Consider the following 21,666-nt stretch of genomic DNA (forward strand, 5'->3'; position numbering starts at 1 on the left):
CCAAATAGAAGCGCCCTCTGTTGAACAGCATACGCTATATCTTTCTGCAAACATAAGGAAACCCTGCACAAAATAGTACACATTAGCTTACAAATCGACCAACTGGCACATATGCATGGTAGCTTGGTGTTTTAAGGGAGCGTTCTGTATTTATATGGCCGGATGTGATTCCAATCCAAATATTGCCCATAAATAAATAACGAAATACCTGCAAAATAATCATAATTTACTCTTTCAATGACAGGTTAGGATGGATGTCATGAAATGTTATAATCTTATTTGGGAATACTTTCGTTGAGTTTCTTGAGGATTAATCATGTTCTTATTATAAAGGGTCATCATTTTCCGCTAGTGGTTATGGGACTGGTCGCTCCTTCGCTTGGCTTTCCCGGCAGCTCTTAGGGACTGGTCATTTCTTCGGCCTGGGGGGCGGTGGATTCATGGGGTCACCCTGTTTTTACTTTACTAGTAGGGGGCCACCATGTTTTTGAATGCCAAATAGGGGGAGGGGGAGGTCAGTGTGTTTTTGAATTTCGACAAGGGCTCATACTTGCCTAAAGTGCATCATGCCAGCCACAAATTTCATCATTTAGTTGTATTTTTCGGCACGCCCTTCGGGCGCGTAACATTAATAATAATAAGACATACTTTTCAGAGTCTCTTCAAGCGTAAAACTTTAATATATCGGACATATATATATATCAGAGATATCTGGATGTTTAATATTTTTTGGTGCGCCCTTCGGGCGCAATACTTTACTATATCAGATATATATGTCAGAAATATCTTGATGTCTAAATTGAAAGTCTGTTTTGCAAAGTGCACTAATCGTTATGAAATCTGTGGTTCATATGAAAAGCATGACAAGTTCCTGATTCTTTTCTGTTTTCTGTATGAGAATTCAGTATTAGCAAAACAATTAACATGCGCTAATATTTCACAATCACAATTTTCTTACAACACTTCTGGACATCTGGTTATGCATACTAGTACTAGTGTGGAAAGAATACATTCACAGCTCATTCAAAATACTGTATTCAAACTTAAGAGTTGACTCTTTTAAGTTCCTATGGAACTGGCATGACAACAATTTCATTAAAACTCAGAATGACTGAGTGTTTGTACTAAATTATTGAATTTTATTCCATCTTTTGTTTCCATCTTTTACCTTTGTCGTTCACGGGGGGTCACCCTATTTTCAAAAGTTGGAATAGGGGATCAACCTGTTTTCGTCGGAAGTTGGAATGGGGGGGGGGGTCAGCCACTTTTTGACGTCGGCAAAAATAATCCACCGCCCCGGTCGAAGAAACTGACCAGTCCCTCACTAGCGGGCCTGTGAGCAGTTGCGTTCCACCCAACAATCTACGCAACAGCCTATCACAGGCACTAACGCGATAGTCTGCTGAAGTTTATTCCTTCAACTTACTATGTTTTGATATTTTTATGCCCACAGACTTGCAGCAAGTCTAGGAACGCAGAGACAAGAGATGTCTGCCGACGCATCCCTTTTCGCGCAAGAATATGTGTACCGAAACGTCGATGACGTCACTGATGACATGCTTGTGACAACACTGCCTTGTATATGAAGCGATTGCATCACCCGATCATGACATGAAGAACAGTCTCAAAGGCGAGTGCATTTTATGCACGTGACCCGCTTTGCACGCCTCATGTAATGCTATGGTATTATTATATAAATAATATTATTATATAAACAGTATTTCGATAGCATTTAATGTTATAATATCATTTTTTAGTTTTGTTATATCATATCCTAACTAAACTCGCCCAGTGACCCCATCTCACACGACGGCCCGCCACCCTAACTCTGTACGGTTATACCATAGGGGTTCGCCTACACATGTCCCCAGGGATGCAGGGTAGGTGTTTTGTTGTATTACTAATAAAGCTTTATTCTCTACCGATCTTTTTTGTTTTGGTCTTTACTTAGCACTGCCCTTAAGCTTGACAATATTGGGTAATGTTTTATCACCATGCTGCATCTATTATCTGAAGAGTTAGATTGCCTAATGCGCAAAAGCAAGTCGGCGTAAGTTACTAATCTGTGGACGCTGTCACCAGATTATCTTTGAATTACATGTAACTTTGACAAAGTCAACAACGAACGCGCTAGCAAGATGATACCTTGCTGGTGCGTTCGTGACTTTGTCAAAGTTAAAGGCGCCCTTCTCAATCCTAGTTCTCGCATTAGCGAATGTGTCAACAGCCCATTAACAGTTTGTCATTCTTTTGTTTTCCATCGAATATTTCATCAAGTAAATAATATTTATAGTAGATAAATCTGATAATTGAGTGGGGGCTTTTTAATCCGGTGATAATCTGGTGACAGCGTCCACAGATTAGTAAGTTACTGTTGCTTACTTTGGCGAATCAGGCAATCAAACTAGTCAGGTAATAGACGCAACACAGTGACAAAACTTCGCGTAAGATGGTCAAAGGACAATGGCACGGCGAAGGAGAAAAAGAAATCGTTACAAAACCAGTGCTAAAATAAGACAAAAACATCAAAGCTATAAAGAAAGGTTGGTAGTATAATTCTTTATTAGCAATCCATATCATAGTCAAACGTTTTACAGTAAAATAAATCATAACAAGAAGAGGAGCCAGAACGAGGCTACACTACGGTGCTTATCCAGAAGTTCAGGTCCGTGATATCTCATTGAAATTGCGGTATTTTTACCACTTCCATGAAATATTCCTATAGGGTCTTGGCTATAAAGAGCAAGACAAACATCTTTCGGGAAAATTGTCTTTGTTGGACAGAATTTTCATCGAGAAATTGAAGAAAGTGTACGGTCAGCTACAACGTGGACACCATGACGAGCGAGGATGACGTAAGACCCATCTTCCTATTGTTGAATGATGTTACTGGCGGCAAGCCTAAATCACCAACAGAGTACGTGACGATGGAGGAAGTCTACCTAGCAGCCTGTGAGTGCATTGAACCTCAGTCATTAATCTGTATACAGATAGTTGGTGGGTTATGCCGAATTTATATAGATGGTAGAGAAAATCGTATCAGACTACTCACGAGCGGTATGGCTCTCAGAGGTATGACTGTACAACTCAAGGAGAGAAATCCTTTTATTCAACAGGAAGGTGTTAGAATAACTGTCAAAGGATTGCCTTTCTCAGCTGATAATGCTATGATATCTGCAGCGCTCGAGCAGTATGGATGTGAAATAAGCAAAATAGAAAATGAAAGACTACGTGTGAAGGGTAAATTGACAAGTTGTTTTACTGGAAACCGCTATGTCTATGAGAAAGCTATAAAGAGACCAATTCCTACGTATGGAGTTCGAATCGGTCGATTTAACGTTCGCATATTTTATAAGGGGCAGCAAAGTAATACGACAGCTGATGTCAACTCTATAACACGTGCTACTGAAACCATGAGTTGGTCTAGCCCTGATGATAAAGCTGGTGCCCCTGAATCGGTCAATGGTCAAGTATCTCAACCAACTGAGACACCTGTTACCGAGACTGACTCCGATGATTGCTCCGAGGAATCTGAATCCGTATCTGTAGCGGATCTTGAATCGTTTATTGATGACAAATTCAATGAATTGGCTTCAGAGGTGCAGGAAGGACCGCCAGGAGACAGCTCGACTGACCAACAAGGTAAAGGTAAAGGGAAAAGAAAGAAAGGCAAAAAGAAGAAAGCTGAAAAAAAGACAAAGAAAAGTGTAGAGAACTCAAAGAGCACAGCTGGAAATTCTGATGGTATAAACGCGAACAGTGCTTGTTCCTCACAGATGGCGCCCAATTCAGGAGTGCGTCGCACACGTTCACTTGAAAACGTGTCGCAGGCTACAATAGATACTTTCCTGAAATTGAACAAGCCCGAGGAAACCCCGCGTAGAAGCTTGAGTAAGCGACAATCATCAACTCCGCCTGAACAGTTAAACAAGGAGAGTTCAAAGCGTGATAAACAAGACCCTCCCCCTTGACTGGTATCTCGATATTGGTCATTGTCTTTGACTTTGACTTGTAATTAAATTTTTCTAAACGTCGCGCTTCAACAGCGATGTGTAAATGTAATGATTGATTCTCTTTCAGTACTTACGTTGAATGTTCGAGGTCTGCGCGACTCATTGAAGCGTCGATCTCTTTTCACATGGTTTAGAAAGGTAAATGCTGACATTATTTTGCTTCAAGAAACTCACGTTACTGAGGATTTAGTATTTAATTTTGATAACCAATGGGGTGGAAAATGTGTTCATGAGTTTGGTTCCTCCCAAAGTCGTGGAGTTTCTGTTCTTTTCAAGAAAGACCTGAATATTGAAGTACTTGACACCAAAGGTGTAAATGGTAGATTTTTATTTGTAAACTGTAGTATTTCAGAAACTATGTTTTCACTTTGTAACGTTTATGCCCCAAACTCAAGTAAAGAGCGTTTCTCGTTTTTCCAAAGCGCCCTTGACTTACTAAATGATTTTGAGTTGTCAAACTTGATTATTGGCGGTGATTTTAACTGCCTTGCCAACAGTAGAATTGATAAGCGGGGAGGAAATCCTACCTCGGATAGATCCAGCAAAGTACTGAAAACACTTTGTCAAATGTTTAATGTCAATGACAGTTGGCGTTTTAAAAATCCACACACTGCCGCTTTTACCTTTCGCCACAAATCTCCCATGGTACTTACACGCCTTGATTATTTGTTCACGTCGAAACACCTCAATGAATACATTGAGAAATGCATTATTATCCCAGCAATTTTAACAGATCATCGGGCTGTGCATATAGTTTTTAATCTTACAAATTTAGGCAGAGGAAAAGGAATTTGGAGGTTGAATACGTCTGTGTTGAAAGATGACATTTATGTAGAAAAAGTTAAAGAAATTATGAACAAGGTTAATATGGAGTTTTCTGATCTCTCTGCACAACTGAAACTTGAAATTTTTAAGTTAAGAGTGAAAGAGTTTTCTATTGATTTTACGCAAAAGAAAGCGAAAGAACGCAGAGAGGAAATAACTTCTCTGGAAAATAGGCTTGCTAAATTAGATAGACATATTGATGATACATTGAATACCTCTATTCTACAAGAATATGCACAAGTGAAGACTAGGCTTGAGTCTCTTTATAAAGAAAAAGCTCGCGGTGCACAAATCCGTGCACGCGCCAGGTGGGTTACTGAAGGCGAACGTGCGACCAAGTTTTTCCTGAACCTTGAAAAGAAACGGAGATCAAATAATGCAATTTCAAAATTGTATGATAATGGTCATGAAATTAGTGGAAATAATAATATTCTTAAAAGCATTGTGGATTATTATACTGCACTTTTCTCTACTAGTAACCCCTCGGTTGAATCGATTAATAATTATCTTAACGATGTTCACGTTCAGCAGCCTTTGTCAGAAGATGATAAGCAACTTTTAGAACAAGCAATTTCAAAAGACGAGTGTAAGGATGCGGTTTTCAAAATGAAAAAAGATAAAACGCCTGGGCTAGATGGTTTACCCTCAGATTTTTGTGAAACCTTTTGTGAAAGAATCGGTGATTTAGTTTTTCAATCAATAAGCGAGGGTCTCCACGATGGTTTACTTAGCTCAAGCCAACGTACTGCCATCTTAAGACTTCTTTATAAGAAAAAAGATAAAGACAAATCTTGACAATTGGCGCCCAATCAGTCTTTTGAATACTGATTACAAAATTTTGGCCTTCATTTTAGCTAACAGAATCAAACGAATTGTGCATAAAATTATACATCCTGACCAAACGGCTTATATTCCAGGAAGATTTATTGGGCAAAACATTCGCTTAATTTATGATGTAATTGATTATACCAACATTGAAGACTTACCGGGTATCATTTTATTTTTAGATTTCAGAAAAGCATTTGACTGTATTGAGCATCAATTTCTGCTTCAAACTTTAAAAAATTCAACTTTGGTAATAATTTTATTAATTATGTAAAACAATGTACAATCATATCGATTCTGCTGTTATTAATAATGGTTATATTTCCCAAAAATTTAAACCATCCAGAGGAATCCGACAAGGTTGTCCTCTATCAGCTTTGCTTTTTTTGTTTGTTGCGGAATTTTGGGTACTGTTAACGTTATTAGGGATGATCCAAATATATCAGGTATCAAAATACAAAATGAAGGTTTTGAAGGGGTAAGGCAGATAAAGATCTCCCAAGTCGCTGATGACACGACTCTTTTTTTAGATGACGAAACGAGTGTTTTTCATGCTATTGACATGGTTAAAAAATTTGGGGTAGTTGCAGGAACACAACTAAATACACAAAAAACCGACGGTCTTTGGATTGGGAAGTGGAAAAATAGATCAGACAGCATAGCTAACATTAATTGGCCCGATGCGCCAATCAAGTCACTTGGAATGTATTTTCACTCAAATGTTTTGCTGTGTAAAGATTTGATTTGGGAAGAATCGTTACAAAAAGCTGCTTTTGCTTTAAAAGCGTGGAGTAAGCGGAATATGACCCTGTATGGGAAAATTGCTGTTTTGAAAACATTTGCCGCCTCGAAGCTTATTTATCCTTTGTCAATGCTTGAATTTCCACAGTGCAAATTAAAACAAGCTGATGCTTTATTTTTTGAATTCTTATGGGGTTCCAAAATACATAAAATCTCACGCAATACGATTATAGCTGATTATCACCAAGGTGGTCTTAAAATGACTGACATTTTGACTCAGTATAAAGCACTCAAAGCATCTTGGGCGAAACGTTTCTTGAAAGATAAAAACTGTACATTATTGGATAGCATACAACCAAGTTGGATTTTTATTCCTAATTTTTATTTATGTAAAAATAACCTTGATGTGATCAGTTTCTACAGCAACTTTACAAAACCAGTAGATTGTCCTTGTACTGGTTCTCTGCCAACATTTTATAGAGAAATGATCCTTTATCTACACGAATCTTTTGAAGGTAAAATTGAAAAGCCTAATTCCGTGACGTCATTGCTGCAACAAGTAATGTGGTCTAACCAGTTTATGAGGTATAAAAATAAAACTCTTTTTTTCCCGGAGTGGATTAAATCTGGAATTTTGTTTGTAAAAGATGTTATTACTGGGAAGAAAATAGATATGCAGAAAATTATAAATATCATTGTTAACAAACGTAATTATGTAAATGAGCTTTTTTTTTAAAAAATGCAATGAAACCCTGGATTACACTGCTAAGTGAAAATACCGAACCCTCTCGAAATTTTACACTCAATAGAAATATTTTTGTTAATTTTACAACTAAGTCTTTCTATCTTGACTTGCTTCAATACAAAATAAAGAAATCGTATGTGGAGGCTATGTGGTCCAAGACATGCAATTTGCAGAATGTAAAATGGAATAATATATGGGAAACAAGGTGCAGTAGATGTTCCTTTGATAGAAAACTGTGTAATTTTGTTTTAAATTTATACATTGTATTTTGCCTTGTGGTCTAAAACTATTCAAATGGAAAATACGCACTTCTCCATTTTGTGCTTTTTGCCACGTGACAGAGAACCAAGTACATATTTTCTTTCACTGTATTAAAGTTCAGTCCTTTTGGAATGAGGTTAGACTTCTTATCAGCAGACATTTTGACATTGATCCCATAATCAATATGCGATCATTGATTGTCGGAATGCCAAACAAGGCGGTGACACATTTGATCACTATTGCAATGTATTCGATATTTAAAGCGTGGTGTTTACAAAAGCCATGTAAAGCTGTGTTTCAACACGATTTGGAGACTACCATATTCTGTGAATCTTTTCTAGATCGTAAAAGAGCTAAAGAGAAATGGAAAACTTTATACGATGAAATAAAATATACAAAAAAAAATACATACCCCCAAAAAAATTTTAAGTCTTTCGTTTTGACTTGGTAGTTCGCGCCACGAAACTGAAATACTTCAACTTTTGCTCAAACTTTCAGTGAGAAAACTTGCAACCATAAATCAATTTAAAAAATGGAGTCACCGTGCATATTTTAATGAACGTCATTATTTATGGCCTGGGGGGTCGGAGGAACACAAATCGAAAGCTACAAGGGGGGATGTTCAAAAGTGGAGAACAAGAAGGGGAGGGGGGCTACTCAATTATGTACTGAAGCATTTAGTGAAGATATGAATTAATACAACAATAATAGTAAAGAACAGCAATATGTGTGCTTGAGATATGTGTGTTCATACCCGGTATATGTACACACACACACACACACACACACACATAATATATATATATATATATATATATATATATATATATATATAATATATATATATATATATATATATATATATATATATATATATATATATATATATATATATATATATATATATATATATATATATATATATATATATATATATATATATAAGGGATGCTGGAGAATTGATTTTACAATGTCATCTCTACAACGTTGTTTCGTGAGTCGCGAAACTCACTCATCAGGAGACTAGACTGGAGTGAATCTACATGGGCTAAACATCGCTGGTTACACAGGTGGTGGAATTTTGGTTGAGATTGACAGTTGTTGCATAACAATATATTGCTGCTGCTATGAATATTCATGTTTACGGAGAGGACTGATTTACTTCGATGGATATACCGGGAGTTACTAGTTATTGCATAACAATGTCTTGCTTCTGTGACGGCATGATGACACAAGTTCATTTCTTTTATTGAGTGTGGAACATTCTGGATGGCGGATGATAATAAATTTTTCTGTTAAACAAAGGTTGCACCGCTTGTTAGTACTGTCATATGGCTTGGCTTTGGCTAGGACCTTCCATGAGATAGTGTGCGTGAATATTGTTGTTCTTTAGCGTCCAAATGTGTTTACTGAGTTCGGTGGAGTTTCTGGAGCGTTCATGTCGGAATGATGTGATGTGGTTTCTGTATCTTGTCTTGAAGTTGTTCTCTGTAAGCCCAACGTACGTTTCGGAGGTGTTGTTGTCTGACCGTGTGACTGTGGCTTGGTAGACGATGGAGGCTTGAAGGCAGTTACCGTCGAGTGGGCATGTGTCTTTTTGCCGGCAGTTGCATGTCTTGCTGTTATTGGTTTCAGTGGTATTGTTGTTGCTTGAGGCCTCAAAATGCGTTTTTTTGTGGCTGTCGATGATCTGCTTCGTGTTGTTCATGGTGCTGTAGCTGATCTTTATGGTGTTTCTGTTGAATATTTTTCTGAGCTTGTGATTTACCGGAAAACATTTGTCTACTAAGGAAAGGAATCTCTGTCCGATGTTGGTGCTTACATTTTTGCTAAATGGTGGGTTGTACCAGATGATGTTGTTTCTTTGCCTGTTTCTTCTTTTGTTTGTGGTTGTCGGTTCGTATCGTAGAGTGTATTGGTATCCACTCTCGTCAAGTGCTTTTTGATATGGTGGGGTAGATTGGTCGAAGGAGGCTTGGTCGGATGATAGGTTGGAGAGGCGTTTGTTGATTCCGGCTGGTATATTCCTTATAGTGCTAATAGGGTGGTTGCTTTCACGGTGAACGTACTGGAGTGTGGTATTAGGCTTCGTGTAGGGTTGATATGTATTTGCGGCTAAGTTGAATGTGACATCGAGGAAGTGATAACTTGTTTGTTAGCTTCGATTGTGATTTTCAGCCCGTTGTTTTTGAAGATGCGGCAGATTTCTTTTTTGATGTTTTCTGTTTTTCTCGGGTTGGCGTCTGAAATGGCTAGTCCGTCGTCTCTGTAAAGTCCTATGTTGTTGCCGAATTTAGTCTGTAGCTGGGAAAGAAGGAAGCTGCCTACCAATTCGCATGTTTCTGCACCGTCAAAACTGCCCATAGTTACGTCAAATGCTTTAGTGTTTTTCTTCTGCCATGATTGTTGTTTATGTATCAGGAGGGCGTTTTTGGCGTGGATGATGACGTTTCGTTCATCGGTGGTGATCTTGTCGTAGGTAGAGGCGAAGTCAAGTGCTTTGTTGAGGAGGTCTTTGCTGATGGATGGGTAGAATTCCTCGATGTCGAAGCAGATAAAGTTGTATTTTGCCTTGTTTTTGATAAGCTTGAACCATTCAACTACAGCTGAGGTTGTTTTTCCATTGGTTATTTTTGGTTGCTGCTGTGATTTTCATGTTTATTCGGTCGAGGATCTCTTTGCTGATTTTGCCTATTTCGGATTTGGTGGGGTTGATCAATCTGCAGGTCGGTTTGTTTGCAAAGTTCGGTTTGTGGTCTTTTAGCGTAATAAATGCGTCTTTGTTGGCTGTAACGTCTATCCTGTCGTCGATGTCTAGTTTCGATGCGATGCGCTTGTTCTCTATATGGATGGCTTCGGTAGTGGCGTGGTGGGCTTTTTTGTAGGATTTGTTATGTTTTGTTCTAACAGATCGTTGTACGTTGAGGGATCTATCTTGTAGAAGTTCGTGGTTTTGTCGGCGGCGATCAGTAGTTTGCTTTCGTTCTTGATACGTTGGGCATCGTCTTTAAGCTTGTTTAGAAAGGGGTTCCTTACTTGTTTGAATTTCGTCGTCTGTATTATATTCAGCATGCCGTCTTCAAATTCTTTTAGCTCGTCGATCGGGGGTGGGTTCTTTGTGGACTTGAAACCGTACGTCTGTTTGCAAGATGAAGTTGAATTGGGATGGAGGAAAAAGTGTGCTATCCATCGTATTCTGCGTAGAAACTGTTCAGTCTTTTCGATGAGGCGGTGTAGATAATCTTTCCTTGATGGGAGAGGAATGTTCTTGGTGGAGTAGCCGATGGTGAATTTCTCCATGTCGGGTAATCGTAGAGTGTCGGGTAATCGTAGAGTGCTCGACAAGTATTTAAACTGGAGCGTATATAGTGAGTTTCGCGACTCACGAAACAACGTTGTAGAGATGACATTGTAAAATCAATTCTCCAGCATCCCTTATATATCTCGCTCTACTTTTGTATTGAGCACTTTGTATCGGACAAGTCGAACCGCATACTTCGTATATATATATATATATATATATATATATATATATATATATATATCATAATACAGGTGGTTTCAAGTAGAAACTAAAATCTCATTACACTATGTGTTTCACGTTATTGTGATCTTCAGACGAGAATGATCAGCTATTCGACGTGGCAGGCCTTATGTTAGAGGCTTGTACTGAGTACATTTTTCAGTATTTCCTGATTAAAGATTGATATACTTGCCTGATCATTCATGAGAAACGTCTGCTTTCTATATTCTTCATTGTATAGGTTACCGGTAGGGGAAATGTGTAAAGCAAGCTAATTCTGATTCTATAAAGTTTAAAACCAGTGGAATCCCTTGACAACTAACCCATCTTTTTATTGCAGGAAAATAATAATAAATAATAAATGTGAATAAATGTATGTCTGTCGCTATTTTTTCGTTTTCAAAAAATGTAATCTTCATTGAAATCAGTGAACTGGAATATAAGTTTTGGAATACTGTCTCAGATTTCTGTTCCTTTGAGTTTTTATACAAAAAGAAATCTGAAAAAAATACTCCCCAAGTGCCACAAAATAACACATTTTAATCTCTATTTTTCAAAAGCTCCAACGGCAGGAGGGGGACACCCTCCTCCTGACCTCCCTCCATTGCGCGGTCGCTTATGGTACTTTTGCACCACATCTTCGCCCTCTTGTAAAAAATCCTAAAGAGAACACTGCATGTCATCAGAGCACTGGATACAGACCTGTACATCAGCCCCTGTCACAGCAACGGAACCTCTTTCCGACACAGACATGTACCACAGGGTGTAATCAGGGTCCGAACAGGGCCTGTCGCAGCAGCAATCCATTTCACTGTATAGATATTTAACTTTGCCAATTTTTTTTCTTTTTTTTTTGGGGGGGGGGTCACTCAAAATTTCTGTAGCAGAGAGGGGGGTTACTCAAACACGCAATGGTTGGCAGGGGGATTACTCCAAATTTTGAAGTTTCTAAAGCACTTCCTCCGACCCCGCCCCCCAGGCCGTAAATAATGACGGTCCCTTAATGAGAGAGAAAGACATTACAAAGTACCTAATAGCCGCTATCCTTGTTTTAACTGTATTGGAAAAAACTTTTCGATATTCAAAAAGTAAGACTGCAAAAACTTTATTTACTTCAAGGGCACCAAAATGAGCCCGAACAGGTGTTATACCAGAAAAAGTAGCGTAAACATTTGAGAGTCCTACTATATGTCCTCGGGGCGCATGTGACCAAATAGAAGCGCCCTCTGTTGAACAGCATACGCTATATCGTTCTGCAAACATAAGGAAACCCTGCACAAAATAGTACACATTAGCTTACAAATCGACCAACTGGCACATATACATGGTAGCTTGGTGTTTTAAGGGAGCGTTCTGTATTTATATGGCCGGATGTGATTCCAATCCAAATTTTGCCCATAAATAAATAACGAAATACCTGCAAAATAATCATAATTTACTCTTTCAATGACAGGTTAGGATGGATGTCATGAAATGTTATAATCTTATTTGGGAATACTTTCGTTGAGTTTCTTGAGGATTAATCATGTTCTTATTATAAAGGGTCATCATTTTCCGCTAGTGGTTATGGGACTGGTCGCTCCTTCGCTTGGCTTTCCCGGCAGCTCTTAGGGACTGGTCAGTTTCTTCGGCCTGGGGGGCGGTGGATTCATGGGGTCACCCTGTTTTTGACTTTACTAGTAGGGGGCCACCATGTTTTTGAAATGCCAAATAGGGGGAGGGGGAGGTCAGTGTGTTTTTGAATTTCGACAGGGGCTCATACTTGCCTAAAATGCATCATGCCAGCCACAAATTTTATCATTCAGTTGCATTTTTCGGCGCGCCCTTCGGGCGCATAACTTTAATAATAATAAGACATATTTTTCAGAGCCCCCTCCAAGTGCGAAACTTTCATGCATCAGACATCAGAGATATCTGTATGTTTAATATTTTTCGGCGCGACCTTCGGGCGCCGTACTTTACTATATCAGATATATATGTCAGAAATATCTTGATGTCTAAATTGAAAGTCTGTTTTGCAAATTTAAAGTGTACTAATATTATGAAATCTGTGGTTCATATGAAAAGCATGACAAGTTCCTGATTCTTTTCTGTTTTCTATATGAGAATTCAGTATTAGAAAGCAATTAACATGCGCTAATATTTCACAATCACATTTTTCTTACAACAGTTCTGGACATCTGGTTATGCATACTAGTGTAGAAAGAATACATTCACAGCTCATTCAAAATACTGTATTCAAACTTTAGAATTGACACTTTTAAAGTCATATCTTACAACTGGCATGACAACAATTTCATTAAAACTCAGAATGACTGAGTGTTTGTACTAAATTATTAAATTTATATTCCATCTTTTGTTTCCATCTTTTACCTTTGTCGTGCATGGGGGGGCACCCTATTTTCAAAAGTTGGAATAGGGGGATCACCCTGTTTTCGTCGGAAGTTGGAATGGGGGGGTGTCAGCCCCTTTTTGACGTCAGCAAAAATAATCCACCGCCCCCGGTCGAAGAAACTGACCAGTCCCTCACTAGCGGGCCTGTGAGCAGTTGCGTTCACCCAACAATCTACGCAACAGCCTATCACAGGCACTAACGCGATAGTCTGCTGAAGTTTATTCCTTCAACTTACTATGTTTTGATATTTTTATGCCCACAGACTTGCAGCAAGTCTAGGAACGCAGAGACAAGAGAATGTCTGCCGACGCATCCCTTTTCGCGCAAGAATATGTGTACCGAAACGTCGATGACGTCACTGATGACATGCTTGTGACAACACTGCCTTGTATATGAAGCGATTGCATCACCCGATCATGACATGAAGAACAGTCTCAAAGGCGAGTGCATTTTATGCATCGTGACCCGCTTTGCACGCCTCATGTAATGCTATGGTATTATTATATAAATAATATTATTATATAAACAGTATTTCGATAGCATTTAATGTTATAATATCATTTTTTAGTTTTGTTATATCATATCCTAACTAAACTCGCCCAGTGACCCCATCTCACACGACGGCCCGCCACCCTAACTCTGTACGGTTATACCATAGGGGTTCGCCTACACATGTCCCCAGGGATGCAGGGGTATAGGTGTTTTGTTGTATTACTAATAAAGCTTTATTCTACCGATCTTTTTTGTTTTGGTCTTTACTTAGCACTGCCCTTAAGCTTGACAATATTGGGTAAATGTTTTATCACCATGCTGCATCTATTATCTGAAGAGTTAGATTGCCTAATGCGCAAAAGCAAGTCGGCGTAAGTTACTAATCTGTGGACGCTGTCACCAGATTATCTTTGAATTACATGTAACTTTGACAAAGTCAACAACGAACGCGCTAGCAAGGTGATACCTTGCTGGTGCGTTCGTGACTTTGTCAAAGTTAAAGGCGCCCTTCTCAATCCTAGGTTCTCGCATTAGCGAATGTGTCAACAGCCCATTAACAGTTTGTCATTCTTTTGTTTTCCATCGAATATTTCATCAAGTAAATAATATTTATAGTAGATAAATCTGATAATTGAGTGGGGGCTTTTTAATCCGGTGATAATCTGGTGACAGCGTCCACAGATTAGTAAGTTACTGTTGCTTACTTTGGCGAATCAGGCAATCAAACTAGTCAGGTAATAGACGCAACACAGTGACACAAAACTTCGCGTAAGATGGTCAAAGGACAATGGCACGGCGAAGGAGAAAAAGAAATCGTTACAAAACCAGTGCTAAAATAAGAGACAAAGACATCAAAGCTATAAAGAAGGTTGGTAGTATAATTCTTTATTAGCAATCCATATCATAGTCAAACGTTTTAAAGTAAAATAATCATAACAAGAAGAACCTTGTGCTGAGACCAAGAGACTACTACCCCCCCCCAACCCTACCCCTGGGACGGCCTTTTGTGCAATCCCCTATGGTTATAAAATTTGTTTGGCGCCCGTCTCATCAACATAAGTATTTGTACCGTTAACCACTGAAACGCATACCAATCTTGGTACATTTAACATTCATGTCATGTAGCGCCGACCTCGTTTATAATATTACGTTTAAACACGTGTCACACAAATATTGACATATGGCGAGGAGAGGTGTAGTTATTTCCGGTATATTTTGGGTCCAGGAGCACAACGACATAATGCTGTAAAGCTTTTATATTTCCCCCACCCCTCTCTCCTTTTATTCTATTGCTGCCGTCGTTTTGTTCTGAACCTTCCATTGTTCTTATATATCATCAAGGTCCCAAAGGGGCATCTTCGCTTGCCACAAGGTCTCTTGTCCGGGCAGCCGTGCGAGCGGACGATCATGCGATAAAGGCTTTACTTAATATATTTCGGCTAATATGTATAAATATATAGGCTTTTAAACCGATCGATTGACTTGCACCAGGAACTGACATCACCGAAGCTGACGTGGTGATTTACATATGTCCCATTGGTGTATTTCTGTTTTCTTAGCTTTAAGGGCAAAAAACAATCGTCGTTGAAGGAAAGCTGAATAACTGGCATAAAGAGCTGACGTATTCAGATGTGTGTCGTATATTATTATCTTTCACCCTGACACGCGCTGTGCGACCGCAATTTCCCTCACATCGGGTCAAAGGTCATGACGACACGTATGCAGTTTCCACTGAGCGTACCGCTAGCCGCAATTCATACTGGAAACCAAAATAATTGACGTTACAAAACTCTCCCATCTGCCTGGTTGTCGTAAGTTTGGCTGATTGGACTTGTCAAGACCATCGCATAAAATATGTCATCTGAGAACGGTACGTTATCGTCGCAACTGTTAGTTCCAAAGACATATGTTTAAAACTCAATGCCGGCTGAGCTGTAATCCGAATCGTATGTAGTGAAAGTACCGTAGTGTGCATCATTGTTTTGGTCAGACACAAAATCTTACTATCGCGATTTGCTGTATTCACCAAGTGCTGCCCTGTCCACACAAACACGAAAGGAAAATTGTTATGGTTGTTACGTAAAACTGTTAGGTGTTCAATAGGCTGAACAGGTATGTAGTCGATGACCTTCGTGGGGGAATGCCCCGCCTCCTGCTCGTGTGCAGACTAACTATAGTGACTAGTGGAAGTTTTGTTTACATTGAGTAGCAAGCTGTGCATGGTGTCTAGCTCTGCGTGGCAGGGCTATGTGTTACCGGCGAGTGTTGCTGCGGATCCGTAGCCCTACCACTCCCTTTGCTGGTTGTGTTGGGGGAAAGGGAAAAGCAAAGGGAGTGGTAGGGCTACGGATCCGCCGCAACCAGTAACACATCTAGGAGGCCGTATAACGCCGGTAACACACAGCCCCGCCACACAGAGCTAGGCCTACATGGTGTCAACAAACCGCGGAGCCACGTTCTACGTGTAAAAGGAGAAGCCCTATTGCTTGCTGCAGTTATGCAGCCCACAAGTTTCCCCGGCGATTTTGGGTAGCGGCGGTACTAGGTGAGCACCTGGAGCACTACAAAACCGCGCAGGAAATTATAGTTCCGACTGGTATACTACTCGGAACAATTACGGAATTCGACTGACTAACTCTTCATTCCCCCGTCATCCGAGATCGACGGCGAAAGTTATGGGCTGTGACGGAACAGCTGGAAAATGTAGTATTCTATACAGCGTACCCCCAGCCCCCTTCCCCTCCCCGATTCACTGCGTATAACGTCAGTCTAAACTTGCTAATGCTATCAATAACAGGAAAGGACTACCAAGAAAAAAAGCTGGGTATTTTGGTCAACATTCCCTCAGATTCCACTACATGTGATATGGTGGAATGATTTAATGTGAAGATCTCAATGCATTACAATGATATACTGTTGGGCTACCAGCATGTGTCTGAATATTCATTATTTTGATTGTGAAAATTGGGAATTTTATTCGACGTGAAGTTTTGATGGTAGGTTTTTGTTGTTACCATGGTTTTTATTTGTCTGTACCCACAATTTGCATTTAGTAATACGGTCACATCTGCCGCACGTATCATCTATTACACATCTTGTGCTTAATATAATTACAGGCGTATCAGATTTGCATGAGTCAGATAGTCATCGAATTAAAGGATAGGTGTGGTAAGTACAGGACATGATGCTGCCACAAACCCAACATTTCAATTGTCCGGCATTTATTTGGTGTGTTTTTCTTGACTTGAAAATACAGATGTTGGAATCCCACTTGCTCCCCTTGTCTCAATATATAGAGGGAGTGAATAAGCCTAACCCTAACCCTTACCCTAACTTAAGCCTAACCCTAACCCTAACCCTAACCCTAACCCTAACTTAAGCCTAACCCTAACCCTAACCATCGGAAATACGTATCAACAAACAAACAAACAAATAAATAAATAAACAAACAAATAAACTGCTCTTTATTGACAAATATTAACAAAACAGCTTTTCGCTGTTATTTTATTAAAATAACAAATAAACAAACACAAATAAACAACAAGCCCGTGTACCCTGTGATTATATTAAAGAGGATAAGACCCGCTTACATCATGCCATATTTGCGCGTGTGTTGTTTGAAGTGATGTATATACTCTGCTGACGACGGATGAATGCTGATATCACTCATCGATGCCCAGCTGCCGTTTTTTATGCCATACATAAATATTTGATGACATAATTTTTAGCACTATCTTACGAGCCTGCGGGGAATTACATAATTTATCTGTTTACAAGACTGGAGTGCTGCCCATTTGACTAGTATCAACCAATCATATTTCAGTGAGGGACACAGTGGGAGAAAAATTAGTTGACCAAAGGTGACTAAAAACATTAGTACGCTGCAGTGCACACAGAGGCCTCGACTTCTAAGTAAAACACAGGTGCAGCCAACAGAGCTATTCATCGAAAACGCTATTCCAGGAGCAATTTTTGAGGGCAGGGGAAATTTTAATTTTGCTAGGGTAGGGGACATGTTTTTAGGTGGTAGGGGAACAAATTTTATTTTTTGTAGGGCAGGGCGGATATCGGTTGATTGTCCTGGGGACAGGGCTTTGCGAAAAACGTTTTGAGGGGAATTGTTTACAGGGCAGGGGAAATTGGCAAGTTTTATTTCGCCACAGGGCGAGGGAGCTTCCAAAATTCACAGTGGGCAGGGGAAACATGTGGGCAAAAATAAGTGGGGAGTGGGTAAAAATGAAGTTTGAGTGTGGGAGGGTAAGTTGAAAAATTTTCTGTGGGAGGGCAAATTATGAACAGCTAATTAATTACCCTCTTGATTTAAAATTAGTCAGTTCACATTACTTGTCATGCACAATATATCTTATAGTAAGGACCTCTTTAAAAGTGCATTGTTCGTTGGCTGCACCTGAAAACAGTCCAGAGCCGAGCTCGGCCCCGTTATTTTGGAATGCTATTCCAAAACTTCAAGTAGCAAACTCACGGATGAGGTTCTAGACAATCTTTGCCCATAATGTAATTTTGTTTGTTTTCCAGGTTGTGACGACAGTGTTGGAGCTGACAACGTGGCGGAAGAGACGGCGGACGACATCTTCCAAGCCATTAAGATGGAAACAAGAGTTGGGCTTTCAAATGCGCCAGGCGAATGGACGATTTTCTGATACGCAAGGACGGCCTCAATTTACTGCAGCACGCCGCGTTGTATGGACTTGCCGACGTCGTCACAGCGCTGTACTTTTATTCCGACTTTCCTGAACTTTCCAAGGCGGTGGTCGAGGGTGAAGGCGAGTTCGCGGGTTTGACTGCTTTGCAGCTTGCCGAGAAAGCGCGGAACACCAAAGTAGCCGATCGAATATCTGACTTGCTGGCGGCTGACGAACATCTCAGCGTACTGCATCGAAAAGCACGAATGGGTGACATTGAAGCAGTTAAAAAACTACTGGCTGAAAAGGAGGTTGATGTCAACATCACCGGTAGCTATGGCAACACACCTCTGTATATGGCATCAGCTGCCGGGCGCTTTGAAATCGTCAAACTTTTGATCAGCGCAGGCGCGGATTTCCTCTTGCGGAATTCAAAAGGCTTTGCGCCCGTCCACATTTCTTCCATGATGGGCCATGGCGATGTGGTGCGCTTTCTTTTGGAAAAGGGCTGCGATATCCATGAGTCGGAAAACTGCGATTTTATTCCGCTGCATCCCGCCTCTGACTTTGGACATGCTGAGGTCGCGGACTTGCTGATCAAACACGGCAGTAAGATTGACGTTCCTTCCGGGAGTAAGAGTCAGTGCGCTCCGCTGCACTATGCGGCCGGTAATGGACACAAACGTCTGGTGGAAATCCTTCTAGAGAACGGTGCTGACGTCAACTTCGGCAACCGACAGTGCTCCAAGGCCCTGCATTACGCCGCCGGGTACGGACATCTCGAGGTGGCGAGGTTATTGGTCGAGCACGGCGCATACGTGAAAGCCGTCAACGAAAACGAACGATCGGCTCTTCATCTGGCGACAGAAAAGGGGCAGAAAGCGATGGCTGAGTTTCTAATAGAAAACGGTGCCGCGGTGAACGAGCCCGACCAACACGGACGTACTGCTTTAGAACTAGCGGCTTCAAAGGGGCATTTAGATTTGTTGGAAATACTTATAAAACACACGTCAAGTGTCGACATCAAAGACGAGTACGATATGACCCCACTTCTGTGCGCGGCAGAAAACGGGCACTTTTCGATCGTCGAGAGACTCATCACAGAGGGTGCAGACGTCAACTCGATTGGTCGTCACTGGAATAGGCCGATACACTTTGCCGCCTGGGGAGGGCACGCGAATATCATCGACCTTCTCGTCAGAAACGGTGCGCAGGTGACGGTAGAGAATTTCGCCAAGGTGACGGCACTGAGCTACGCCGCGATGTATGGTCACGAACTGGCAGTGAGGGCGCTGCTCGACCACGGCGCTGAGGTTGATCCCAGGGATGCCGAAGGACACTCGCCGCTGTACTACGCGGCACACAACGGGCATCTCGCCGTCTGTGAGTTGCTCCTCGACAAAGGCGCAGACCCGGGCTTGAAGTGGAACTCTTTCAACTTCAACACGCCGACATACGCAGCCGTAACTCGTAATCACGACGAAGTGGCAGAGTTACTTAAATCGAAAGGTGGTAAAGTGTATCGTTGCCTTATCCAGTGAGACCGCTGTGATGGTATATTCCCCATCATAAAGCTATCGGTTTTTATATCACCAAACAAAGACTGAAGAAATTGGCAATCTTTAAAGCAGAGAGTGCAAGTATTACAGTTAAACAATCTCATTCTAAAGCACATGCGGGTGGCAAACACCGATAAAGTTTGCAAACTGTCTCGAACTCGATCACTGAAGAATTGTTACTATTTATTTCCATATGAAGTTTAGAGGGTGTTTTCTTCCAAAACAACAGCCGGTCGACGCCTTATTCCAGTTTGCTTTCAACCTACTTCCAGTGGCATGCATGAGTAAACGTATGCCTGTCTTTTGCGAGAAGTCTCATTCGCAGCTTGGCTGTACATCATTTCCGTTTGACAGAGAACAAGTTTTCACGCTCTGTTAGAGTACATTGGAATGGAAAGACAATAACCACTTTCATTTGAAAGATCGTTAAAGTGCAAGAGTGGAATTTTTCAGTCCAACACATCTTTTGATGGTGGTATTAGAGTAGAAAATTAATGTCTTAGAATTGTTTCTGGTCATGCGTCCTTTGAAAACTGGGGTGACAATATACACATTTATGTAAATGTTTTAGTTCCAGTCATTCGGTCTGCGCTTTCTAAACCTTTTCTCGTGTTGTGTAGAATCCTTGTTACTATTTGAATGATGGCCAGGGAAAAGATTTTTTTTTGTGTGTAAAGCACGCCAGTTTCATTAGCTTCATTAAAGGTATGCAGTCACCTGTAATCTAAATATACCCATATATGGTCAAAGGGTCATTCCTTGGTATTGAAAATGCCCATGTGAGGGCGCTGTTTTTAAAAAGTGGCTACCCGCTTTGAACAGGTGACAGTACACCTTTCATTTTCAATCAAGGTTTCGCCAAAAAAGTGGTGGCTCCGTCACGGTCCCTCCACAGGACCGTGGCTGCGTGAAGGCTTTCAAGTGATCCGCGTGCTGACAAGAAACAACTCTCTATTTAGGCAACAAAATTTCAACAACTGAAGGCTGCTTTGGTAAACAAGATACCGGTCAATGAAAATGATTTGTCGGCTACCTTCTTTCACATTTTGATTCGAAAGAAGAAGACTGAATGTGAACTCTATGTGTTATAGGCGATACTGCAAGGATAAACACGTCGCCTCTGGCAGGGCCCGAATGCAGACGGGAATTTGATTGTTTCGATTTTGCGTTCAATAACTGGGCAAACTTTGATAACCGCCGGACAGTATCATTTTGATATCCGACTGTATGCGCTTGTATCGTCTATCATTAAAGGCATAATCACAGTTTTGTGGAATGAATATGGCATACAATGACATCGGCCTTGGAGGATAGGAGATTGGTTGGTTGCTCTGGCAGAACATCGTCCCTCGACAAATTTGTACCATTATCCCAGGGGTTGTGTTCCTCGCAATTTACATACGGGCGTTGTGCCCTACAGGATGAACACATCCACCAATGTATAGTTAGAAATTTTACCCGTTGTTGGGAATTTGAAACTAGACCCACAGTACAATGCAGACTTAAGCTTAATACATTGAAGTTACAAGCTTTGTGAAACCAAAGCTCTTAAAGCTTGGGTTGATGACTCGAGGTACATGTAAACCGGGTCATCAACCTTACATGTTCGCAAGAGTTGAATGACGTCATGCGTGTCGGGGGATG

At 40.6% G+C, this 21,666-nt stretch overlaps 1 protein-coding gene across 3 annotated transcripts; it reads left to right on the plus strand.

The window, feature by feature from the left end:
- The first annotated feature begins 1,467 nt into the window (after positions 1-1,467).
- Positions 1,468-21,666, plus strand: LOC139119185 (ankyrin repeat, PH and SEC7 domain containing protein secG-like). 3 transcript variants are annotated; one of them, XM_070682857.1, is made up of 3 exons: positions 1,468-1,630; positions 13,591-13,768; positions 18,357-21,666. In XM_070682857.1, exon 3 carries the CDS (start codon positions 18,466-18,468, stop codon positions 20,002-20,004), a length of 1,539 nt encoding a protein of 512 aa, XP_070538958.1. In that variant the 5' UTR covers positions 1,468-1,630; positions 13,591-13,768; positions 18,357-18,465; the 3' UTR covers positions 20,005-21,666. The 3 variants fall into 3 exon arrangements, with proteins under 3 accessions (XP_070538958.1, XP_070538960.1, XP_070538959.1); XM_070682859.1 differs by lacking the exons at positions 1,468-1,630; positions 13,591-13,768 and adding an exon at positions 15,531-15,690; XM_070682858.1 differs by lacking the exons at positions 1,468-1,630; positions 13,591-13,768 and adding an exon at positions 15,540-15,932.

The sequence above is a fragment of the Ptychodera flava genome, chromosome 19 (genome assembly GCF_041260155.1).
Source record: "Ptychodera flava strain L36383 chromosome 19, AS_Pfla_20210202, whole genome shotgun sequence".
In the NCBI taxonomy this organism is placed as follows: Eukaryota; Metazoa; Hemichordata; class Enteropneusta; family Ptychoderidae; genus Ptychodera; species Ptychodera flava.